Source organism: Netta rufina (genome assembly GCF_964035555.1).
Source record: "Netta rufina genome assembly, chromosome: 4".
NCBI lineage: Eukaryota > Metazoa > Chordata > Aves > Anseriformes > Anatidae > Netta > Netta rufina.
The window spans coordinates 34,947,945-34,970,960 of NC_140127.1; the positions used below are offsets into that span (position 1 = coordinate 34,947,945).

The following is a 23,016-nucleotide window of genomic DNA, read 5'->3' on the forward strand; positions in this document are numbered from 1 at the left end:
TATGATGCAGCTATCTTTGAGATATATGTGTAGATATATTTGTGAATGGTAAATATAGTGATGTGTATAGGGAAATTAAGTCAGAGAGAGATGAAGCATTTTTTAGTAAATGGTGATAAGACTCCTCAGTGTGGTGTTGGTGAGAGAAAGCATAGAAATCATGCCAGCTGGTACAGGGCTGTAACTGCAACGCAAACTGATTGTGTTGCACAGGGGATAAAATGATTGTGTTTGCTCAGTTATGTGGTATTTTAAGATTTTTATCTTGCATAGTATTTCCACCTGTGAGGAACATAATGTTTCTTTTTGTTGTTTTCAGCTTGCAGACCGTAGGCTGCATGCCACCTCCTGTGTCTTCTGCAGTAATTTTAACCAAAGCTGTTGGTGGAAATGAGGTGAGTTTTCATTTGTTCTGGAATTAATTTTTTTTTTTTAATATAAGTGTGGAAAAAAATGGTATAAGCATCTTTCTGCTTGTAATTGCTTTGTAATTCCTAACTGTATAATGTTTGTATGCTGTGTACTGGTTATCTTGTAGACCACTAGCTTTCTGGGGGAAGAAATGTCCTCGCAGTGCTTGTCTGAAGAGTGTCTATTATTAAGGGACCTGGTAGCAGGAGTTCCCCAAGCTAGAAGCTGCAAATGTAGCAAGTGAGATGACGGAGACACAAAAATGAATTTGAATCCTATAGCATTTTTTGAGACTGCATGAAATGAAATTTCTGGGAGCTCGGGGTTCTTTGTCAGTGATGTAATACAAAGTTCTCAACAGAAAGGAAATGCTGGAATTGAGGTTGTCTGTGGAAACTCAGTTTGGTCACATTATGTTTCTGTCTTGAAGTGACAAGTGCTAGTGTCATTTCAGACTGTTTCTTTCTCTATAAAATGCAATTCTTAGGAATATCAGGTATCCGCTGTTTAGGAAATGAAAGCAAGCGTGATAATTAATAAGGTCCTTTCCTTTAGATCTGCTTCCTTGTATCTGCAGAAGCTGGATGAAACATGCTGGGTAAGGAAGGGAGAAAAACACTAGAAGAGGTTGGTTTCAAAGCTAGGATTGTTGTGGTGCTGTTCTGGACTCTTAGAGCCAATTCTTAATTCAGTGATAGAGCTTCTGCATGAGGTTGGGTGAATTGCATTTTTAAAATATGGCCATTAGTTGTGTACTTCTCATTTTCTGAGTTCAGACTCCTGGGACCGATTAGTGTCAGCTTTGAAAACACATGATAGCACTGAAATAGATTGAAGTTGTACTTTGTACTGACAAAGTGCTGTTTAATTGCTCTATCCTCTGAAGAGAGACCCAAAGCATCTCAAGTCAAGCATCTCTAATTATGGGCAATCCTCATGCACATCACTGTCTCACTTTGCTACCTGAGAACAAGGATCTTAAAATTGTCTGATGGAGGTTCTGTGAAGTGGATTAATTAGTGTAAAGAAATCGTTCAGGTACATAATAGTGAGCAAAAGAGAAATAAGTTTTCTAGTTGTGATTCTAGATCTAGGTTCTGTAAATTATAACGAGGTGCCACATAGTGAACAGTGAGGATGAAATGAGCTACTGAATGAGTGATCATTCTGTTAGCAGTGTCTGTCCTGTCCTTAGAACAAGGAAAAGATCCTCTGGAAAAAAAAAAAAAAAGGTGTGATTGGTTAGTGGAAGACAGTATCATAAAGCATCTGTGTGCGGGAGTGAGAGAGATGCTTTCATTTCTTGATGATTAAAGTTTACTTTTATATGGTAATATTCTTTTGGTGCAGTGTATGTGTCAGTTTTTTATACCAGCTGAAAAACAGACATTCTGTCATGTGAAGCTCAGGTCGTAATTGTATACGTCATGGACAAAGTAAGCTTGAACCTCTAATTCTTTTGCACTGAACTGGTGTTGGAGGAACGTAAAAATGTGTACCTTGTTAGTGATTTTTACAGGTAACTGTTGACAGCAGAGGCAGAGTGAGTCAAGAATTAGGTCTTGGGACCTGTGAGTTCTCAGTCAGGTTCTAGGAAGGTAGGACATGAGTTGGACTCTGATTCTTGTGGGTCCCTTCCAACTTCGGATATTCTATGAAAGTATGCTAAAGAGAAACATCCTTTAAATGTGTTTGCTGTAGGCAAAGTGTGTGGCAAATTTATTGCTAAAATTGAGCAAGTTTCCAGTGCAAGCAGATTTTTGAAATACAATGCTTCTCTGTCATTCATATTATTAGTTTTTCTTCTGAAGAGCAGCAAATCATATCCTTTGTGCTAGGGGAGAAGAGCCTCTTATCTGTCCTTGCCACATTTCACCTAAGGTTTTGCTGATACCTTTCTCTTTATGACATGAGCAGAGCAATGCTTTTTTTCCCCATTTTAATTTAAATCAATTCTCATGCATGAAGAAGAATTTAAATGTGGCAGTTGACTAGAAATATAAGCAATTGTACTGTGAGAGCAGTTGTTCATAACAATGTCCCTTAAATTGCCTTTGCTTCATCAGGTGTGCTTCCCTTACCTGGAGAAATTGATTTGTCTGAGGGTGTATCTACACTGCATAATGTAATATGAAGATAAATGAGCTTGCTCAGAAGCAATATAGTGAGGCAGCGCTACAAGAGCTAATTAGTCTCAGAAGTGTCCTGCCGCTATAGAGTGCAGGCACACCCTGAATAAGTGCTGTGGAGACCTCTGGATTTCTTGAGAGACATCATATGGCGGTTATGGTGGCTGACTGTGTACAGAGGGTTTTAGGTTTTCTTTATTTAAGTAGTAGGGACTGTTGAATATCAGTTTGGACTTAGGTAATTCCTGTGGATATATTAGGCACTGTGGTGTGGTGGGACAAGTTTTCAGGTGGGGCTGAGACATGGTTTCTGTTTTCAGCTCTGTCATTAACCTTTTCGGTGAAAGTGAGTGGGGTATTGTGTCTCTGGGGTTAGCAGTAATGGGTACTGGTGACTTCTTTGTGGATTGTTTGAAGATCGGTGCTGAAAAGCCTTATTTAAAACACATCATTCTGGGAAAAGGTGATTAAATATTTGGTCAAGTGCTTAGAAAGAGTCTACATCATTAGAAGTTGCTTCATATCAACTGGATTTTGTTGTATACCAATTAGAAAATTTGGGTGTGAGATGCTAAAATTGAGAGTTTTGTTAATCTTACAAGGATAGGTTTTTTAGTTGATACATGCCAGAGGGCAGCAAATAAAATGTTCTGCCTTTGCTGGCTAAGGAATATGTGATCAGCAAAGCTTATAGTAAGAATTCTCATTAAACGGTTTACCGTTTCAAAAGTTAGTGTTCTGGGGTTTTGGGTAAAACCAGGTAAACTAAAAATCTTTTATTTAACTGTCAGTGTTTATTAGCAACTATACAATTTACCAGTATTGGCACCTCTGCTTGCTGTAGCTGTGGCATTAAGGTGGGGAGAAGCATGCTGTGATAGAGGCTTCCAAGCATTTTAGTGTTTGAGCATGGAAATGAACATCTTCAGCTAGCTCTGATATGTGAGTGATGGGGTGGCTTGGGGGACTGGAAAGAGCTTTCTTCACAGGTCGTAGGAAATATAGGAGGAAAAAGATCTCTGTAGCTGTGTAAGGGAGAAATGGAAAGAGAACAGATAAATAGGCTGAAAAACAGGAGCAAGGTTTATAGGTGTGTTCTCTTTTTTTTCTGCTGTCAGTGGAGGAGAAATTCAATGTTGGCATTAAAGTGGAAGAACAGGAGATTGTGGCTGCAAAGAAAATACTGGAATGCCTAGTTCACACTCAGTACTGGTTGTTAAAAGAGACTAAAGACAGGCTTTTCAAATCTCATTTCCTTACATATCACCAGTGATAGCAGCAGTGGCAGCAGCAGAGGTGTTCAGCCGTTCAAGACAGTGTCTCCAGTGCCTCAGAATAACTTCTGTACCACCAGTGATGCAGGTGCCACATCTTGGAAATACCTGACATAGAGCATTACAAGGAATTTAGCTGTGGGAGCTGGAAGAAGAGACAGTGGAGATCAAAATGTCTCTGCAAATATCTACCTATGTGGTCCAGATGAGTTGAGAGCTGCTATTCTGTCTTGAGAGGTGTTGGCAAATGAGCAATGTAAGTGGTAGGGGGAAGCCTTCTGTGCTTACTGAAAATCTTGGCTTTTGGAGGAGAGGAAGGTTGTTAATGGCTACTCTTTCTTCTCATGGGGTGGAAGTAAGTGTTCTTGCTGTGATGAGTGGAAATCCAATTTGAGTCCAGTAGGGCTACCTGTTGACTCAGTGACCTACTATTGGGTTTCTTCGGCTCACCTCCCTGATCTCTGGATGTATGGATTGTTCTTTGAACTCTTTACATTCTAGTTTCTTGTATCAATTTCTCCCTCTAGCTCCGAATTTTCCATCATTTCTCATGTGATCTCTTCCTATATGTGGTTATTTCCATTAACTTTGCAGCTTTCTTAAATGGCCCATTCCTAGCTTTTGTTGCAAATAGGTTTTATTGATGAAATAAGTCTATGTCAGGTACAGAATTTTGTGCATATCAAGCTTATTTGAACAAAAAAAAATGTTCTCTTTCTCATGAGATCCCACCTGGAGCACTGCATTCAGCTGTGGGTCCCCCAGCATAAGAAGGACATAGACCTGTTAGAGTGGGTCCAGAGGAGGGACACAAGGTTGGAGCATCTCTTCTATGAGAAAAGGCTGGGAGAGATGGGGGTGTTCAGCCTGGGGAAGAGAAGGCTCTGGGGAGATCTCGTAGTGGCCTTCCAGTACCTAAAGGGGGCCTACAGGAATGCTGGGGAGGAGGGACTCTTTGTCAGGTAGTGTGGTAATAGGACAAGGAGTAATAGCTTTAAACTAAAAGAGGGTAGGTTTAGGTTAGATGTTAGGATGAAATTCTTTATTCTGAGAGTGGTGAGGCCCTGGCGCAGGCTGCCCAGAGAAGCTGTGGATGCCCCATCCCTGAAGGTGCTCAAGGCCAGGCTGGATGGGGCTTTGGGCAACCTGGTGTGGTGAGAGGTGTCCTTGCCCATGGCAGGGGATTGGAACTGGGTGGGCTTTAAGGTCCCTTCCAACCCAAACCATTCTGTGAATTTTTGGACACTGGCAAAAATAAGGAGGTATCACCATGAACAATCAAAATCTAATTTTTAATTTTGTGACCTTTTCTCATTTACTTAAGTATTTCTACCATCAGTAATGTTTATGAAATCTCATGATTTGTGAAGTGGACACTCTTTGCTAGTTAAAAAAAATTGGAATGAAAAAAATTAGGCCTCACTTGTGTTTTTAGCTCCTGTTAAGCCATGAAGAGTCAGAATTTTAATGACATAAGTATTTGATGGTACCAAAAGCTGCTTAGCATCTTTTAAAAAAATTAAAATAAAAAAAAAAAGAAAAAGTTTTTTTAATGAAATTATAAAACCCATTTCTTTAAAAGTCTACTTCTAACTATCCATTTCTGCATGAGTGACAAATAAATGTCAGCATTTCAAGGTGCTGTAAAGACAAACCTACTCAGAGCTTGCAGATCCTCAGACAGAAATGCTGTAGAAATGCCAGAATATTACTACAAAGTATTCAGACAGCTAATGTCATGCTCTCTTTAAGAATCAAAGTAATGAAGAATAGAGAGGTTGAAAATTAAATCTGTAAGTCTATTATCATATTGGGAGGAAAAAAAAAATTGTGATGACTTTTATGGCAACTTAATGGCATATTTTTGAAAAGTATAACATAACAGGCAAGAGCTGTGATGCAATTGTACAGATAAATCATGGCAGACAGTTTATTTTATTGAAGAATACTTTGGCTATTTTGTTATCTCCTACACAACAAAGCTATTGACTTTTTTTTTTTTGCTTGGTTAAACTGTAGCTTATACAAAATCTTTTAAAGTGGTGTTTTGTTTTAATTTTTTTCACATTCCATATGGGTAGCATCTTTCCAAATGTTATGTAAACATCTTTCCAAATGTTACGGCTTTTGTAAAACTAAGTGTCACATATGTATGGCAAAATTTTGAAATGTACAACAGAATATAATGAAGAAAGTTATAAAAATATTTCCAAAGTGAGATATGAAGTAAGAAGGAAGTTCTAAGAGTGATTTTTATATTTGTTTTTATGAAGCAAATATAGACCATAGAACTTACTATAAATTTTAAAGAACCACAGCCAGCCTTTCTGGAAAAGAATTGGGGGAGAATAGTAACATTTTGTTATAATTGCCAACTATTTGTTGGCAAAAATAAAAACATGCAAGAAGTTTAACTATTTTAGAATAAAGAACATTTAAGTTCTTACTGAGAAATAAACACTGGAAAATTCCTCTGTTTATGAGTATTGTTTTTTTTGTTTTTTTCTTTTTTTAAGTAAAAACACAAAGGTGAACCCCTAACAGTGCTTCAAAGTCCCAGAAAAGATTGATTTCTCTAAAAATATCCAAAGTTCTTTGAACTGTGTATATATGTACATTAACCTTTAAAAAAAACAACTGAAATGAATAAAAAAAAGAACAAACTCTAATGGTTTGTGAGTCATACAGTGCACCAGCATACCAAGAATGTTTATCCTTGGAAGGTAACACATGAACATTATGAAACAAAATTGTTTTAAGATTTTCAAATGAACTGTACGTGTCCTGGTCTTTAGTTGTCTTTGACAATATAGTTTTTTCTTCTCTAAATATAAGTCAAAACTTGCAATAACGTTATCTAAAATTTGATCTCTAAATAGCACTTAAAAGAGTAGTAGATAATTTTTAGGTTTTGTTTAAAAACAATAGAATGAAGTGACTTAATCTTTTAAAATTTAATACTGTAAAGGGAAATTCTATGATGAAAATTTTTTATTATTATTTCCTAAGTAATAAATTTTGTCTACCCATGTAGACTAAGTACTTCTAGATGAGAATGTAACTAATTCTGCCAATGCTACAGTGAAGTCTTTGGGAAATGTCTGTAGGTGTCAAAGGACAAATTTAGGGAAAATGTCTGTACTTCACATGTAGCAATATAAAGAAATAACTGTAAGCATAAGCCTTGTATCTACATGGGAACTGTTGTGCTATTAAATTCACCCACTATATTCTAGTATTACAGTCTAATTTTTTATGTATCCTAAGAGTTTTCTTTTATCATTACTGTGCTTTGAGCAGATGGTTTTTATTGAACTATTTATTGACACTTAGGGTTTTTTCTTCCCTGAATAGTGAGTGCATTTTATATCCATCGATGCATAGGAGTAGCCCAAATTATTACTTACAATATGAATTTCATCACTATAATGCGTCCCAGTCACACAGCTCCATTAGACATTTCTGGAATTCCTCATCATCTCAAGTCTTCTGTAACCTTAAAACGATTGTGGATTTTATTTTCTTTTTTTCCCTCACCCATTGCTCTGCTTTCATTTATCATGAATCTTTCTAATACAGGTCCACTATTACAACAGTTCAGAGCAGACGGGATTTTCAAAGGTATTCAGCACTGCTCTTAATTCAGTGGAAGCAAATTCAGCCTAATAGTGAGACTTCTGAGATCCCCAAACCTGAACACGTCACCTTCAAATTCTTTGCATCTGTTTGTACACAGTTTAATATTTTGCTGACACATTTGACAAGGAGCTCTTTTGCTACAGTAAGGTATCAGTGGATGAATTAGCCTTGTGATAGACTTGCGAAAAAATAATCAATTTTATTCCTGGCTGCCAGTACTTCTAACGCAGGGTCTTTTCATGTGGCTCACAAGGTGATCAGTGGAAAAAGCCCTTCTCCTACACTCCTGGAAGCCTGGAATTTTTTCACATCATTATGCATTTCTGGGATTGTATTTTATGCCTCTGTACTACTGGGTTTAAAACCAATAGATCTCTGTTCTTCCCTCTTCCTCACCTTAGCTCTAAAGAGATCAGGCAGATGGACTAGATGATGATTAAGGCCCCTTCCAACTGAACTATTCTATTCACCAAGATACTGTGAGTGCCCTGTTTCTATCCCTATGCGTGTTTGAAAAAAAATCTGTTCCACTGAGGTCACAAACCAAATGTAAGACGATAGGCACTGTTTGAACAAGTCAGTAATGTTCTTACTAAAGTATTTATGGAGAGTGGGGTCTACTGCCCTGCTAAAAGTCAGCTTGGTTTTTAATCTTTATAGCTATTTGAAAGAAATTGCAGATCTTTACTGCTGAGCTATGTTACTCTCCCTTCCACAGCCTTTAAAACAAAAGACCACCTTTAGCAGAGTGGTGGAGACTGGCAATACTTACTCTAAAGGTGACAACTTCAAAAAAAACTACAGGAGATTTGTTTGCAATGGAGTGTCTTGTGGAGTCATAATTCCATTGAATGCCCGCAGGATGACAACATTCACAGTACAGGGGTCATTTTCAATGGTTACCTTTTGGCAAAGCAGGGCGGTTTGCTGGCCATGAATCCCTGGAACATGCTTTGTTCTGGTTCTGCTGTCCCTCACTTGGTGGCTTGCAAAGCACACGCTAATTTAATATTTCATTTAACAGTAAGTGAAGTGCTTAGTTGTTGTATGTGTTAGGATTGGTGTTAAATTACTGATTCAGGAGAAGACAAACTTTACAGCTTTGTTTTCGTTTAAGTGTTTTATTTTCCTTAATGAACAAGTCAGTTCCTCTGACTTGTGTTAATGTGCCTGCCTGTCCATGTGGGCCTGGACTCTCTTGCATGAAGGGATGCTGCTGCAAATGGCTTAGCATGGTGGTTGGTGGCCTCAGCTTTGTGACTAACTGAAGGAATGTGTTTATAAGATTAGCAAAGGCTAATATGCAATGACATTAGTTGTCAAATACCTTATTAATTCAGCATTTCTTTCTAAAAAAGATCATTTGAAGTGACAATATATAGAACATTGCTAACATTTTGAAATCTCAGAAATATCTTTTATGTAAGACTGTTTGCAGCTCATTGCAGATAAACTGAAATCAGACTTGTCTATTGCGATAACAAACTGCCCTTAAGGAATATCTGTAGTGGATTTAGTCAAGGATAGAATCATGGTTCTTGAAATTTGCAAGTTCTGAACAGTGACTTGCAACAAGATAATATTACATTGCTTCTCCTTCCTTGAATCTGTCATTTGCTTGTTAAAATCAAAACTTAAGAGTATTTCACTTGGGAAGGTTTTTGTATCTACTCAAGCACATTTTTAGCTGGTGTGAATACATTCGCATAGTGGCTAACAGTAATATATAGGAAAGAAAGTGATCGCGTTTGCAAATTCAGTGTTTGTTTTCTTCAGCTCCTTTTTTGTATATCCAAGTTAATTCCTGACTTGTACAAATCACTCCTGTACAGCAGTAAGAAGGATTTTCAGTTAAAATGACTATTATCTTTAAATTCACTTCTTTTTCAAATAAATTAAATTGATTTTATCAATTTATTCTTTCCTATCTTTATGATTATGAAGGCACACTGAAGTTTGTTTTTTTTTTTTTAATTGTCAAATGATTATATTCAATACATTTTAAGGAAAACTGTCTTAAATACTGTAAAACCTCATTTATGTGAAGAAAACAATTTTTTACATTTATTTATATAAAAATAAACTAGCCCAAATTTATTTCTCTTGCAGAACTCTTATGAGAAGATAGGGTGTTTTAAGCGTTTCCAGTCTGTATTTTTCTGTTAGACTGTTTTTATTTGTTAGAACATTTGGCAAAACTGTGGAGAGCAGTAGAGCAGCAATTTTTCTCTGATTCAAAAGAGTTACTTCAGGCTCCAATTTCTGGAAAATATTGGCCCTACTATGACTCTGAAAATAGCAAGCTGCTGTTAAACTGTTTTTGGAGATGTTGAAGAAAAGCCACATGCCTCCTGGGAACTGTTTTTCAGTTTTAAGGTCCCCATAGCCAGGCGCTCTCCTGTTCAGCAAGGGTTTTTGCTGTGTTCCTTTGTGTGTATTGCCTTTTCTGTCTAAAATGTACCGGTTCTGCTGATACCTCTAGGTTAACAGGGATGGGGGGGGGGAACCACAACATTCAGAGTAGCTGTAGTAGGGACTTGAACTCCTCATAGGGGCTACCCGTGTGAGTACAGAAGATGGTAGAAGATAAGAAATTGAGAGGCAAGGGAATAGCAAAGGATCATCAGTGAGTCCAGCTTACTATGGGGTGCCCTGAAAGCACAACACCCCCCGATGATTTGTGTGTGATGAGGGAGTGGAAGTTTTACCATTAAATAGAATCTTTGCCAACGCATTCAGTACCCTGTCTTATCCCCCCACACACACTCCCTATGAGCTGGATTTCCAAACCATTTGCTTCTCTGGTGCCCTCAGTGCCCCTTGCTGCCCTCAGGCCAGCCTCTCAAGGCCCGTGGTGTTTGCCTCCACATGCTGCTCTGTCTCAGGCCCATGTACGTGTCCCCAGGGAGCCGGTGGCAGCCAGCCACTCGGCAAGGCACTGCAGGGAGGGTGCTACGTGGGAGCCGGCCAGAGCTGTGCTCACGCCTGGCAGCATGTTACTGCTCGGGGAAGTGCACTTTACACTGCTTCTTAACTAGGGCTGCAGGCCAGGGCTGGAATTGAAGGTAAATAACATTTCTGAAGGAATTTTCTCAGAGATACATGAGAGCAAAAACTTGCCTTATATTGAGACGTATACAGTAGTTCTGATTTCATGCATGTATTTTTAGTAATAAAAGGATGTATAATAAGAAATACATGAGCAAATAAAGAAAATAGCACGCTTTATCGAAGAAAAGTCAGCAGCCACAGACTGCTGCTGTAATGCAGCAATTCTGATAATTATGTGGCTCATAAACTAAAAAGCATGTGCTTGAGCTGAATATTACTGTGTTTGAGTTGGTAAGTTCAGAGCAACGGTATATTTCCTGAATTAATTTGCCAATTTACATATATTACTACTCCTATGAAATTTTGAAACTCCCTGTTCTAGCAGATATTGTGCATTATTGCAGCACAATTCCCCAAACATTCAGTTTCTAGTATGTGGATGGCTTTGCTTAGCTAGACCTTTTTGTTTTTATATTTTATAATCATCTAAGTTCATTTAGTTTGTTGATATTGTTGCAAAACATCTGTAGCGTATACAGGATGTATGCTTTGATGCATACTGTGAGAGTGTTTCAGCTCTAACTGCATATCCAAAACCTTTTAAAAGGAAATCTCAATGAGTCCCATGGGGCGAAGTAAATTATTACATGTGGTGAACTCTTAAGTCATAGACCAAGGTCACGGCAGTGAGAGTGTATTTCAAAAAGGTTTTATCTGTGCTTGGAAAGCAAATGAAATCTCTCATCATTAACTTTAGAATTCTAGTTATAAGAGGATTTTCACTAGAGGTGAAAGATCAAGTTCATGGCGGACATAATGGAGTCTGAAAAGTTCTTTCTCAGACATAATACCAGGGCATGAAACGTTCACTGAGGTTTTCACATCATCAACGGGGAGTTTACAACCTCTAATCCCAATACTGAAGATGGGAATTATTGTAATTATTTGCCATCCTTTGTGGCTTTATTTCAACCTTTTTAAATGAAACAAACAACAACAACAACAAAAAAAAAAAAAAAAAAACAACACATTTTTTAAAATAATGTTGCAAAGACTTCTGGAAAATTTCCTAGCTTTTCAGCTAGCCTGGTCTCTGTTACAAGATAAAGGCAAACACCTTCCTTAGTTAATAACAATATAATATATATATAACAGTTCATAACAATAGTTCTTTCCTTCAATAGAAATATAATGTGGTAAACCTGAACAATGTTCCGATCCCAATGGAATTAATCAAAGCACACTTGCATACAGTAATAACGGTATCCCTGTCCTGATCTGTTGATAGTCCACATAAAAAGAGACAAATATTGCCATGAAACAAACAGGGCAGAAAAGCATGAGTAGAACCAAGGTCTTCAGTGACCCAGACCATCATCCTGTCAGCAGAAATAGATATTCATTTGTCAGTTTATTCAGCAGACTTTTACATTGTTTCTAGGCTTCACATGTGTGCATGCATGCATTTTGGTGATAGCAATGAGCAATAGAAATCTGCTCAGTAGTGCAGAGTCTGAACTCTGTTACTGTGTCTTGGGAATGGTTTGGCAAATATCCCTGCCAATAACAGCACTCACTTGTTCACAGAGTTTACAGTGCTCAATTTGTTTGCTTGCAGAAGGGTTGAAATTTGCCAGGGTTGTGCTGCTTTTATAAGTAGAATATTAAGCAACCATACTCAAAAATGAAACCCTTTGTATTTGTACTTTGTCACGGAGGTTACTGAATTTACAAGAAGGTATCATCTGTAGTGATTTTATTCAGAAGTTTCTGTTTAGTCCCATTTCTATGCCATTTCCCATCTAGATAAAATTTCAGGTTTGTGTTCTGTTTTCGTAAATTCTTTAATCTACTTTAAGAAGATGAATTTGTTAAAAGGATTATTTGTTCCCTGAGTTACAGCTATAAATGACAAGGAGATGTATTTTTAGCAAGTGATATTTTAATTTATTTGAAAATATGAAAACAAAACCTTATTTCTAGAGAATTAGTTTATACCTAGAACTAGAGAAAGCTTTAACAGGGAATGCCTATTAGGTTTCATTTTACTTAAAGTACTTTGTTTCAAAATGAATGTGCTTATAGGGAAACTTTTCATATATTCAATATACACGATTTCTTAAAAGTCCTGTGAGAAGAAGAAGCATGAGCTGGATTGACAGGTTACCCAGAATTCAAGAGATGACAACATTAAAGTTAGATTGGAATGGAATTTTTATGTCTATGGATATATTTTATGATTCTGTTTTTAAATTGCGTGATCACATGCCATTTTCAAAAACATATCCTCTAACATATTTTTCTGTAATGTTGATATCACGTGTTATCTTAAAAGTACTTGCTATACTTTCATTATCCAAATGGTACAGACTGTCTGTGTCAAGTGAGACTTTCTATATGGGTTATGTTCTCTAAGGTGTGTATTTTAATAATTTAGGCAATGGCCTCTCTTATACATTTTTTCTACTGCCAGCAGTGCAGCCTCTTTTGTATAGTTGTGAGGCATTTCTATTTCTAAGCATAGACACAAACTTCTGTGACCTATCAATGCTAGCACATTTTTGCCATTCATACCACCCATGTCGATAACTTCTGCATGGCTTGATTCTCTGCAGTTTATGATCTGAGAAAGTCAGAACAATAGACATTATTTGTAAGTATGGCATACCCAGAAAATATGCAGTGTTGTAAAATGCTGTCTGCAAATCCCTTCTGAAAATGAAATAAAGCCACAAAGACATCTCTGCTCTGTAAGGGGTCTGCTGTCATGACCGATTGAATAACAAATGTCTGTATTGTTACTTGTGCTTTTTCAAACCTTCCTGATACTCCCAGCAGATAAAACTCACAGTAGTCATCTTCATCAGCAGATAACAACAAAATACTTACCTAAAACAACGAAATTGTGCTCACATTTCGTTGTTTTAGTTGATTCCTCAGCACTTTACTTTTCAGTTTCCTTTGTATTACATTGACGTTAAATCAGTTTGTGAGTAACATTTTTCTCTTTTTAGACAAAGGTACATTCAAAATAGTAGCCTCTGCCTTAGTTCTGTTTATCTTGTTTTATTGAAATATGAATTATAGAATGTTAGGATGCTTTATAGCCCAAGTATTTTGTGAGTCTGAACCCTGAGTTGTAAACAGGATTCAGATGCATTCACATTTTTTCTTTAAACCATGCAAAATTTCTTTCTTGTCATCTTATCAATGATGTTATGTTTACCACCCTGTCAGTCTCCCCTTGCCCCAGTATTTTTGCATATTAGTCACTGCACCCCCGTAAGCATTTTGTCATATCTTTAAATGATCACCCTGATTTTAATTTTTCTCCCCTTTCAAATCGCTAGCTAGTTCCAGCATGTTGCTTGTCTTTCCTTACTAATACACAGCCACGCTGAAATCTGCAGTAGGCTATTTCCCAGCTGCCCAGACTGCTCAGTCCTAGTAGCAGTCAGTGCTTCTAACTTTCAAGAGTATTTTACTTGAGCAAATTGCTTGCTATGCTAGTTTATCATAAAGTATCTGGTGAGGTGGATGGCTAATTTAGCAACATTTTCAGTACACAATATTCATAGTTTCTTTATCAGCTCTTGTGTTGTTTTGTTTTGCAAGTGGCAGGGGGCAAGAGAGTCTTTTCATACTCTGTAATAATTTTTTCGCACCTAATGCAGATCTGCCATACAAGCAAATTTTAAGGAGATTTCCTGTCTTTCAAACTTCAAGCTCCTGAATTGTGCAGTGCAAGGCAATGGGAAATTTAATTTTGTCAGGTTATTTCTGCCTGTGGAGCATATTGTAATATGCTGAGACTTTATTTTGAGCCATCTCTCTTCTTAGATGTTTTTACAAAACTCGAAATAGTTGAATTTTGTTTTCTTGCCAATTAGCACATGCCAGCTGCTACCAGCAACAGAACACCTGTGCTGCTGTTGAGGCTACCTGGAAACTTGTGCCTGATTCTTCTCTTTCATCTGAGCGTAAATCAGTTATGTGTCTGTTGAAATCAAAGCAATGGGCTGAGTAAGTCGGAGTAAGACTCACAAATGAAAACTGGGGTCTGTATGATTCACAGTAGGTGGATTCCAGCAGTAGTATTTGGTCTTAACTCGTCTCATTAAGCAAAAGTGTGCAGTTGATGTAAAACACTAGGTAGATATATAAATAAGTATGTTTTTGCATTTTTGCCCACTGTATTCTCATTGTGTTACTGCTAGTTTGCAAATGTCTTTGTTTCAAAGAAATTAAACTGTGCCTGTAAATTTAAAGTAGAAAATTAAAGACAAGTATCGGTATTCTTCATGCCATGTATGCTTCTGAAGGTGGAGCTTTATTTCTGGGTTAAGTGTATTTCATTAGGTCGATTTTATGGTCAAGTAACCATATTTATCTTTCTGCAGGAAGTGTCTTTGTCAGGAAATATCACCAAGCTTACCCTCTGCCATCCCCTTATGCAGGTATTAGAGGCATATGTAGACATTTTATTAGCTGATGAGCTGTTTAATTACAAGATAAGAAACAGCTTTGAGTGGAAGAAATGTGGAGTTCTTCCACCTCCATTCAGAAGCCTCTTCCCTCCAACCTTCACTGGAGAGGTAAAGGCAGCCTCCAAAACCTGGGTGAATTTTATTAGAGTTGTTTATGGATGTTTTCTCCAAGGCTTGCTCATACATACAGAAACTATCCAAATGAAGAACTGCATAACGTACGTGCAGTCAGCCGTGAACTGTAGAGTAATACTGTTAAATGTCTTAGATTAGGAAATAAAGAGAGAATGTAACAGTTGTACCCACAGCATTTCATGTACGTGTTGAAATCAGGAACCCTAGATAGACATTCATACTTCGGCAGGCTTAATGGATCTGCAGTGAGATCAATGCTTGTCATTAAAAACATTGTTCATGAACTGCTTTTGTGTAGACTGACCAGGTTCTTGGAAAAGTTCCAGATGTTGTTCAAGACATTCCTGATGTCCAAAATGGCTTTTCCTCTCTCTGTTCCACTGTTATGTCAGATGCATAGAAGGTATTCCATTCCATTTCCAAATTAGGAGACGTGTTAATGTGAATTTTGTTTGAAGACCTTTTTTTTTTTTTTTTTTTCTCTGGAGTTTGCTTTCATATTTGATTTGCCTTTGTATGGATATATTGGCATTCCTGTCATGCTGCTGTGTTCACTTCTTCCAGCTGCTGAGTTTTTGGAGAACGGCTGTGAGGGTTTTTATTTATTGTTAGAAAACCTCACTGAATAGCTGTGATTTGCTAATAGATAGTGGAAGACAGCTTTAGTTTCCACTGTCTGGATACCTGTAGCACCTTAATTACTACTCAGAGTAAACCTAGGAGTATTTACTTGCTGAAACATTGGTTTATTTGCTGTTGGAGTTATGGCGATGGCATACAGCTTTGAAAATATGTCTGTTAACTGTATGTGGAGTTGTAGCTGTAGTATCTAAGATGGTCCTATAAAAATGTGCTTACTGTCAGATACTGCAAGAAATCTTTGTTAGAATCTATATCTATATCCTCTGTATTTTTCTGCCTTTAATATATAGGATTAGTAAGGGGCTTGCTTGCTTTATTGACTAAGCATTTATCTCCTGTATATTTTGTGAAGTGATCTTATATATTTGTGTGTGGCATATTGTTTGGTGTTGTTTTAAGAGGAGTAGGGAAGGTAAGTGTGAAGGACTCACCATTAAGGGTTCTCTGGCAAGTGAAGACAGCAGGTTTATAATTATTTACAAAGCAGAAAATACCCAAATTAAAAGTCCACATTGTACTTATTTCATTTTTTTTTCTTACTTATATTGGTGCAATCTTCACTGATGTAGTCATGCTGTTTTTTAAGCATGTAAGTTTGACCTGGTTTACCTCAAATGCTTTTCTAATTACACTGTAGTTTGGATTGTTCTGCAATAGATGAGGTACTAGTAAATACAGGTAAGATTTTAGTGTGGTAGTGTGGATTATTTTATGAGTTTTTCTGACTTGTTTCTGTTGTATTAAGCTGCATAGCTACTTGCAAGCTACAGCAGTCATAGAAGGCATCAACTAAACTGTAACAGGCTGACATAGCAAAGCTTTTAAGAGAAACATCTGTTGAGCAAATATTTTTATAGACAGCATACAAAACAGTTTGTGTTGTCCTGGTGCTGCTGGTATTGTAAAATTGGTTTGGACTAATCCATGTTCATTTGAACAATGTACCTCCTTGGTGCGAGGAAGCAGGGACAATTTGGAGAACTGGGAGCATATGAATATGACTCCAGTCATATTCAGAGAAAAGAAAGAAAAAGTATCTTTTTGAATAACTCAGCTGCGCAGAAGGTTTTATTTATTACTATTTTTTTTTAATCTGTCCTCATATTGTAACTAGAAGCACAAGTTCTTTTCTTCTTGATCCAAATACTAGAGTGCATTAAGAAACTGCTAAAATACATTGAAGCAACTTTTTAGCAACGCTTTTCCCACAGAGGAATGCTGTAGATGGAAAGAAGCGGAGTATCTGTTGTGAGAAATACGAAGATAAAAGTAGGGGACTCTGTAACAGCCTGGCCCTTAGAAAGTTTAGCACATAATTTCAGACTGCTTCTGTCTGTAACAATTGCGTAAGGTTTTGGCAAGGATTTGTTTACTTTGGGGGCTGATGCAATGTGGCAGAGTATTCAGAATTTTCGGCAAAGCTCTGTTTTGAATGCTTTGCAAGTACCTTGAAATGAGGCAAAGTTAGATCATACAGGCCTGTATGATATCTTGGGAGAGGATTAGAATCTGCGTTTCATTAGTGTCCTTTTTAACTTGCCTTTGTCAAGGGAAGTTCAAAAAAGGTGGGGTTGTGGTTTTGAGTCAAGAAGTGATCTCTTATTACTGCTGCTATGTGCCACCCCTAGGTTTTATAAAGGATGCCGCTCGGAAGTATGTATCTGGGATGATGTTCGTGTTACAGGCATGCTTACTGCCCTCAGAGAAAGGTGTGTAAGATTTTTAGTTCTTCCAGGTCTTGTTTCCTTCTCTTTCCTGGGATCACCCAGGACAGAGAGCCTTCGGTGTAGGAGAAGGGTCTTCTCCTTCAGGGCTGCCTGCTCAGCTCGAAGCCTACAGCCATTCTTGTCCAGCTGCCCAGAGTGTCACATCTGATGACACCTCTGGTTTGGGGAGGATGGGAATCTAACGGACTAGAGTTTGTGGCAAAACCCAGCTAGCCTCAGGTGGTAGAAATAGTGGAAGCTTCTAGCCTTAACATTAAACCTTCCTTCCTTCATGTTAGCAGCCCGTTTTACCCCTGTGCATTGTGAAGTGTGCTTTTTCTAAGTCCAGAGCAGCCAGTCAGGCACTAGGCTGATACTGCTGCACTTGTCAGAGGGTCATACTTCAATGATAACATTGCTGGCAGTTAAAATTGGTGACAGTGAATTAGTCAAAAAGAGTGTTTGGATGTCGGAGTTATTTTTGTAGGGCTTTGAAAACATTATTTCATCATGCAGTGTGTTGACCTTTCAATAAAATCTTTTTAAAATCCACCTATTCCTTGCTTTTTTCTACGTCTGTCTGCCCTGCCACACGTTCTCTCCTGGATTATCGTTCATTAGCTTCCCCAAAGAGATTAGCAGCTCCTTAAAACGGGATCATGTGCGTTCTGCGTGAAAGCCGAGCTGGAGAGCAGAGAAGCCACAGGATCCCTATAGAAATTCGAAGACAATTTTGATACTCTAGTCCACTCAAAAATCTGCTGATACTGTAATGTTTTTTCCCTTGCCAGGACCCTCCTTGCCTGGTGTCATTTCTTGAGCTCTCCTGGGAAGAGATTAGTCTAAAACAACAAAGTAGCCAGATGTCTGGTTCTGAGAGAGTCCCAGAGGCCAGGGTATGGTAGGCAACAGCAATCGCTTGGGGCCGAAGATCAAAGATACCTGAGAATTACTTATGGGCACATACTATGTGTTGTTCCCATTATTAACAGTCTGAGAAAATTTGTATCCCTAATTAACCCTTTTGTTGGTTAAATTTTCTTGCCAGTGCAGTCTTGCCTGTAATAGCTATTTGCTCTTTTTGGTACTGTTACATATGTAGCTGTTAATTTAAAGACACACACACAAAAAAAAATTGCAATACTGTCAAAGTAGCGAATTTGTGTAACTCTTTCAGATCCTAATTGTCATTTGTAAACAGCAGAAGTTAGCATGACTTCTTGTTTACTGTGCCATTCTCAGTGCTGGTGTTATTCCTATCCAGGATTGTGTCAGCTAGGATAGTTAACTTGTCAGGGTAGTGGGTTTAGAGCACTGTCTCCTAATCTAAGATGAATTCAAATCTACTCCCAGAGGCAGGGTGTCTGCACATCACCGCTTTTTGCCATATCAATATTTCTAATGAAATGCTAATTAATATTTTTTAGTGCTCAACACGTTTCTGTTATGTAGTCTAAAATAACAACTAAGATTGTAAGTGTTGTCTTTGATTTCTTGTAATGCTTTTAGGGTGGGTGGCTCCTGGAGGGAGAGAAAAAAAAAATCCGGTTGCAGCCTTCTGTGTTTTTTTTTTATTCTCCAAATGAAAATATCAAGGTTATGAGTGGAATGGCTGTTTTGCTAAGTGAAAACATTGCCTGTCATTGTAGAATTGTAGAGTTGGAACAATTTTTCTCAGCTTAAGAATAATAAACTGTAGTTATCAGACATGACCTATTGTCTGTGTTATGACTGCTACAATTTCACTGTTTCATAGTGTAATGTTCATGTGTGGTAAATACTGTGTATGTGTTTGAGTGGGAGGGTGTGAATTTCTAGTCATACTAAATATGTGTTTGCAATTGATTACCCATGTTACATATGTTTAACAGAGACTTTTGAGTCATCAGTGGGAAGATGATCCCTGGAGTGATTTAAAAGACTGAATTTACTACTTGTTTCAGTCTTAACAGTTTATTTTCAAAACATGCTACTCAAGCAAGAACCTCCCCCACCCCCAAAAAGCTGACTTAAATGAAAGTGCATTGAGTTTTTACATTTTTACCTTTGGGACAGGTATTGCCTGTCTCTCTTCCAGCATGGCCACATCTGCTGCTTTTTTGACTCCCCCCTCCTGCTCAGTTGCATACATTATCAGTATTGCTCTACACCCAAAGCAGTGTTTAAAAATAACCAACTAAATAAAAATCTAGTGCCTCAAGAAATGGCAGGGCAACGTTTTCTAGTGATGCAGGTATATTTAGCCTTTCAAGCCCTATGGCTGTCAGCAGGTGTAGTTGATCATCTTATTAATATTTTGAACCTCATTAAAATCTTGGTAGGATAGAGAACAGGTATTGTGCTTCTCAGAGATGCGAGGGAAAGGAGAGAATTAGAAGTACTGCCATCTCCCTCTTTGTTTTTTCAAGTCCAAAGCTGGACTTGAGGAAAAAAAACAACAGGCTTCAGAGCAATTAAGATGCTTGAGTAGACTGAGGGATAGGTGTAAATGCCTCATATAAGCTGACTAAATGCATGTATATTTAAGGTGTTACACTGTATTATGAATACTGCTTACTTCTGAGCACTTCCATTACAGAAGAGTCTTTATGAATTTGAAATAACTTTTGGAAAGGAAAAGCACAGGAATGAAAGTCTGCCCCCTACAAATCTGTGAGAACAGTTGATGAGCAGCTGGGGGCTAGGGAGTGGTATTTGTTCTGCTGGCAGAGTTATATACAGAAGAAAACATCTGTCTGTTGCATTAATGTCATCCTCTTGGGTATGTAAGAATAAAACCATAGAACAGTGTTATTGAAGAGCAGGGAGTATACCGAGAACGTGGTGAGGGAGTCTTGCAAATGGAAAGAAGAAAACTGTGAGTGAACACAAGTGTAAATTGTGAAGGAAACTAAAATACATCATCAGTGTGGATCCAATAGTTTGTTTCTGGAAGGAAATACGGTCTTTATAGGGGTGTTGACTTAAGAATTATGTTTTAGACAACATATATACATTTTCCTCCATGCGGCAACTTTTATATTCAGTAATTTCAGGAGTATTAACTGTTGTAAATACCCCATCATAGCCTGAGTACATCCTCTATTAGAAGCTTAGGTCGCAGTTTCCTTTTATTATATCTCAGCTATTGCAACATCTGGCCTTGGCTGTGTAAAACCAGCTACAAAAATCTCCTACCAACTTCATTGAGACACAAGCCTGATCTGTACAGGCCATGAAATCAATGGAAAATCTGCATTTCCATTCACAAATGTATTTCCATTTACATGTTCCATTCACAGCAAGTGAAAAATGAGGAATGTAAATAACGCTACAGCTTTCTGTTGTGGTTGGTGGCAATGCATCTGTAAGCACAAAATGTTTACCACGAACAGCAGAAGGTACTCGAGGACTTGATTATGCTTAGAATCTTGCTAGACAACTCCTGCTGGTGAATTTCTGGTTTTCCAGCATGTCTTGTGCAACTTACCTTTACTTTGGTTTGTGGAGGTTTTGACCAGTAGCTTGGAGAAAGGAGGAAGTTAATTAGAACAGGTCTTAAGAAAACTGATTGTTAGGAAGGCATTTTTCTTCTAATCTCTTGTAATTAAAAATACACCCGTTCCTTTTCCTGGTTTACAGCTAACCAAAGTCATGTATATCTAGTGATGTTGAAGGAGAAAGCCTGTAGTGGGTGTTCCAATTCACTTGGATGATGTTCACTCTTAGATCACCAATGTGATAGCAGTTGGTTTGTGAGGCAAAGGAGAGGGTTTAAATTGCAGACCCAGAAGTCTAAATCACAGTAGGTGTACAAGCTGGTGGCTGTGTAAGAAAAAACCCTTGACTGTATGATAATAATTGCAGCCCCCTGGCTTATCCTGGTGTTTTGTCTGTGACCCTTGTGACCGAGAATGAATTCAATGCAGGGGGCTGGTTTTGAGCACTCCTCTACCCAGTTCAGAGCGGTGCTGCTGCTAACAAGGTGCTGTGACTGCTGACAGGCGTGGACGGCTGTGCTTTGGAAATGAGCTGCTTGTAAAGCAATGTGTGTTTTTTTGGTGGCGTGTAGTTTTTATTACTGTTGTGGAGTAGAGGAGTAGTAGCAGGCAGAACTTCCATAGTGTCTGCTTTCTAAAATATTTAAATTACATTGTTAGCATCATTTCATATGGTCTTTCTTTGACAGAGTATTGTGACATGAATTACTATCTATTAGACTTCTTTGCACTGATAATGTAACAATGAGGCAATTAAAATAAAATACAAATTTGCTTCTGATTACCTCCTTCTTTGAGAGGGCTAGATAAATGAAAATTAATGAGGTTAGGGAAATTCTGCATCACAAGTGATCACGTAAATGTGGTTCTGCACAGTCTGCAAAACATGATTTTAATAAGACTGTATTACATTTCTGTTGTGTCTTCCGTCGTTATGGGGAATTAGGGCATGTGTATTTTTAAACAAAAATTTGAAATTGTATTAGAGCCTAAGTCTTTTTTCCTTGTATTCTTTGAGATCATCTCTTAGAAGGTGAACTAAGTAGTATCTTTTGCTGGTGCATGTGTTTATTTTTCTTCTAATTAAGAAGAAATGAAGAAAAAATTAAGAAAAACTAATCAGCAAAGTAGGTACCCGAGCTCATGCTCCGTCTAAGCAGCACACATGCCATAAGTACAACGGCATGGGGCAGGACAGCACTGAAACACGCGGCACAATGGATTTACACCTTCCCTGTATCCAAGGGGCTTGGCAGCATCAGGGACACGGGTGAGCTTCCAAGCCCTCAGAGGGCTCAGGGCACGCAGCCATGGCTGTGCCCCACCATCCAGCGGCAGCCCCACACCCACCACCTGTTTCCTCACCCTGATGCTCAGGCCCGGGCGGAGGCACCTGTGGGGGCCTGGCTACAGCCCCCTGAGGGCTGGGCCCATAGAGTGACCCCACAGCCCCATTGCCCACTACTGCGAGGGGCGGCTTGGCTCTGACAGCGCAGTTACACACCCAGCAATTGGAAGGGCAAAGGGCTCGGCAGCAAAAGCAGACCTGCGCAGACGGCGGGGGGGAGGCTGTGGTAGGGCTCTCTCTAGGTGTGGGTACAGAGTTTATTAGGAAACCGGTAGTATAAATCCACTAATCGAATTGTTATTTACAAGTCCCATTTTCTGATTTGTTTCTCTGTGCCCCCCCCAGTGCTGATGTACACTGAGTGCGAAGTGCTTACCAAAGCAGGCACTTAGGTTGATTTATGTTAAGCCGAGGTGCTATAACACACTGGTACCAGTGTACAATGCTGACAATGGTGTATTTTTCAGGACTTTGATTACTGTTTCATGCTCTGCTACTATATAGCTACACTATGGCTTATAGCACTGATATGATTCTTTTATATATTATAGAGAAGTATATCGCTCTGAATTTTGTTGATACTTCCACAGGAGGAGGAGATACACAGATTATAGAAATGTATTTGTTGTGGTGTTAGAGCAAATTGAACTTTAAATCGACTGGCTGGTGACTATATTGTGATGTTTTTCTGACATTTTTTATAATAGACTTGACT

At 38.2% G+C, this 23,016-nt stretch overlaps 1 protein-coding gene across 2 annotated transcripts in view; it reads left to right on the top strand.

Annotated features, from left to right (window-relative positions):
• Window positions 1–23,016, top strand: part of SLC10A7 (solute carrier family 10 member 7) — a 139,107-nt gene that overhangs the window by 12,923 nt on the left and 103,168 nt on the right. For both annotated transcript variants that reach the window (XM_084286376.1, XM_084286377.1), the window contains exon 4: window positions 320–395. In XM_084286376.1, coding sequence (XP_084142502.1) covers window positions 320–395 — 76 coding nt within the window. The remainder of the gene's footprint in view (window positions 1–319; window positions 396–23,016) is intronic.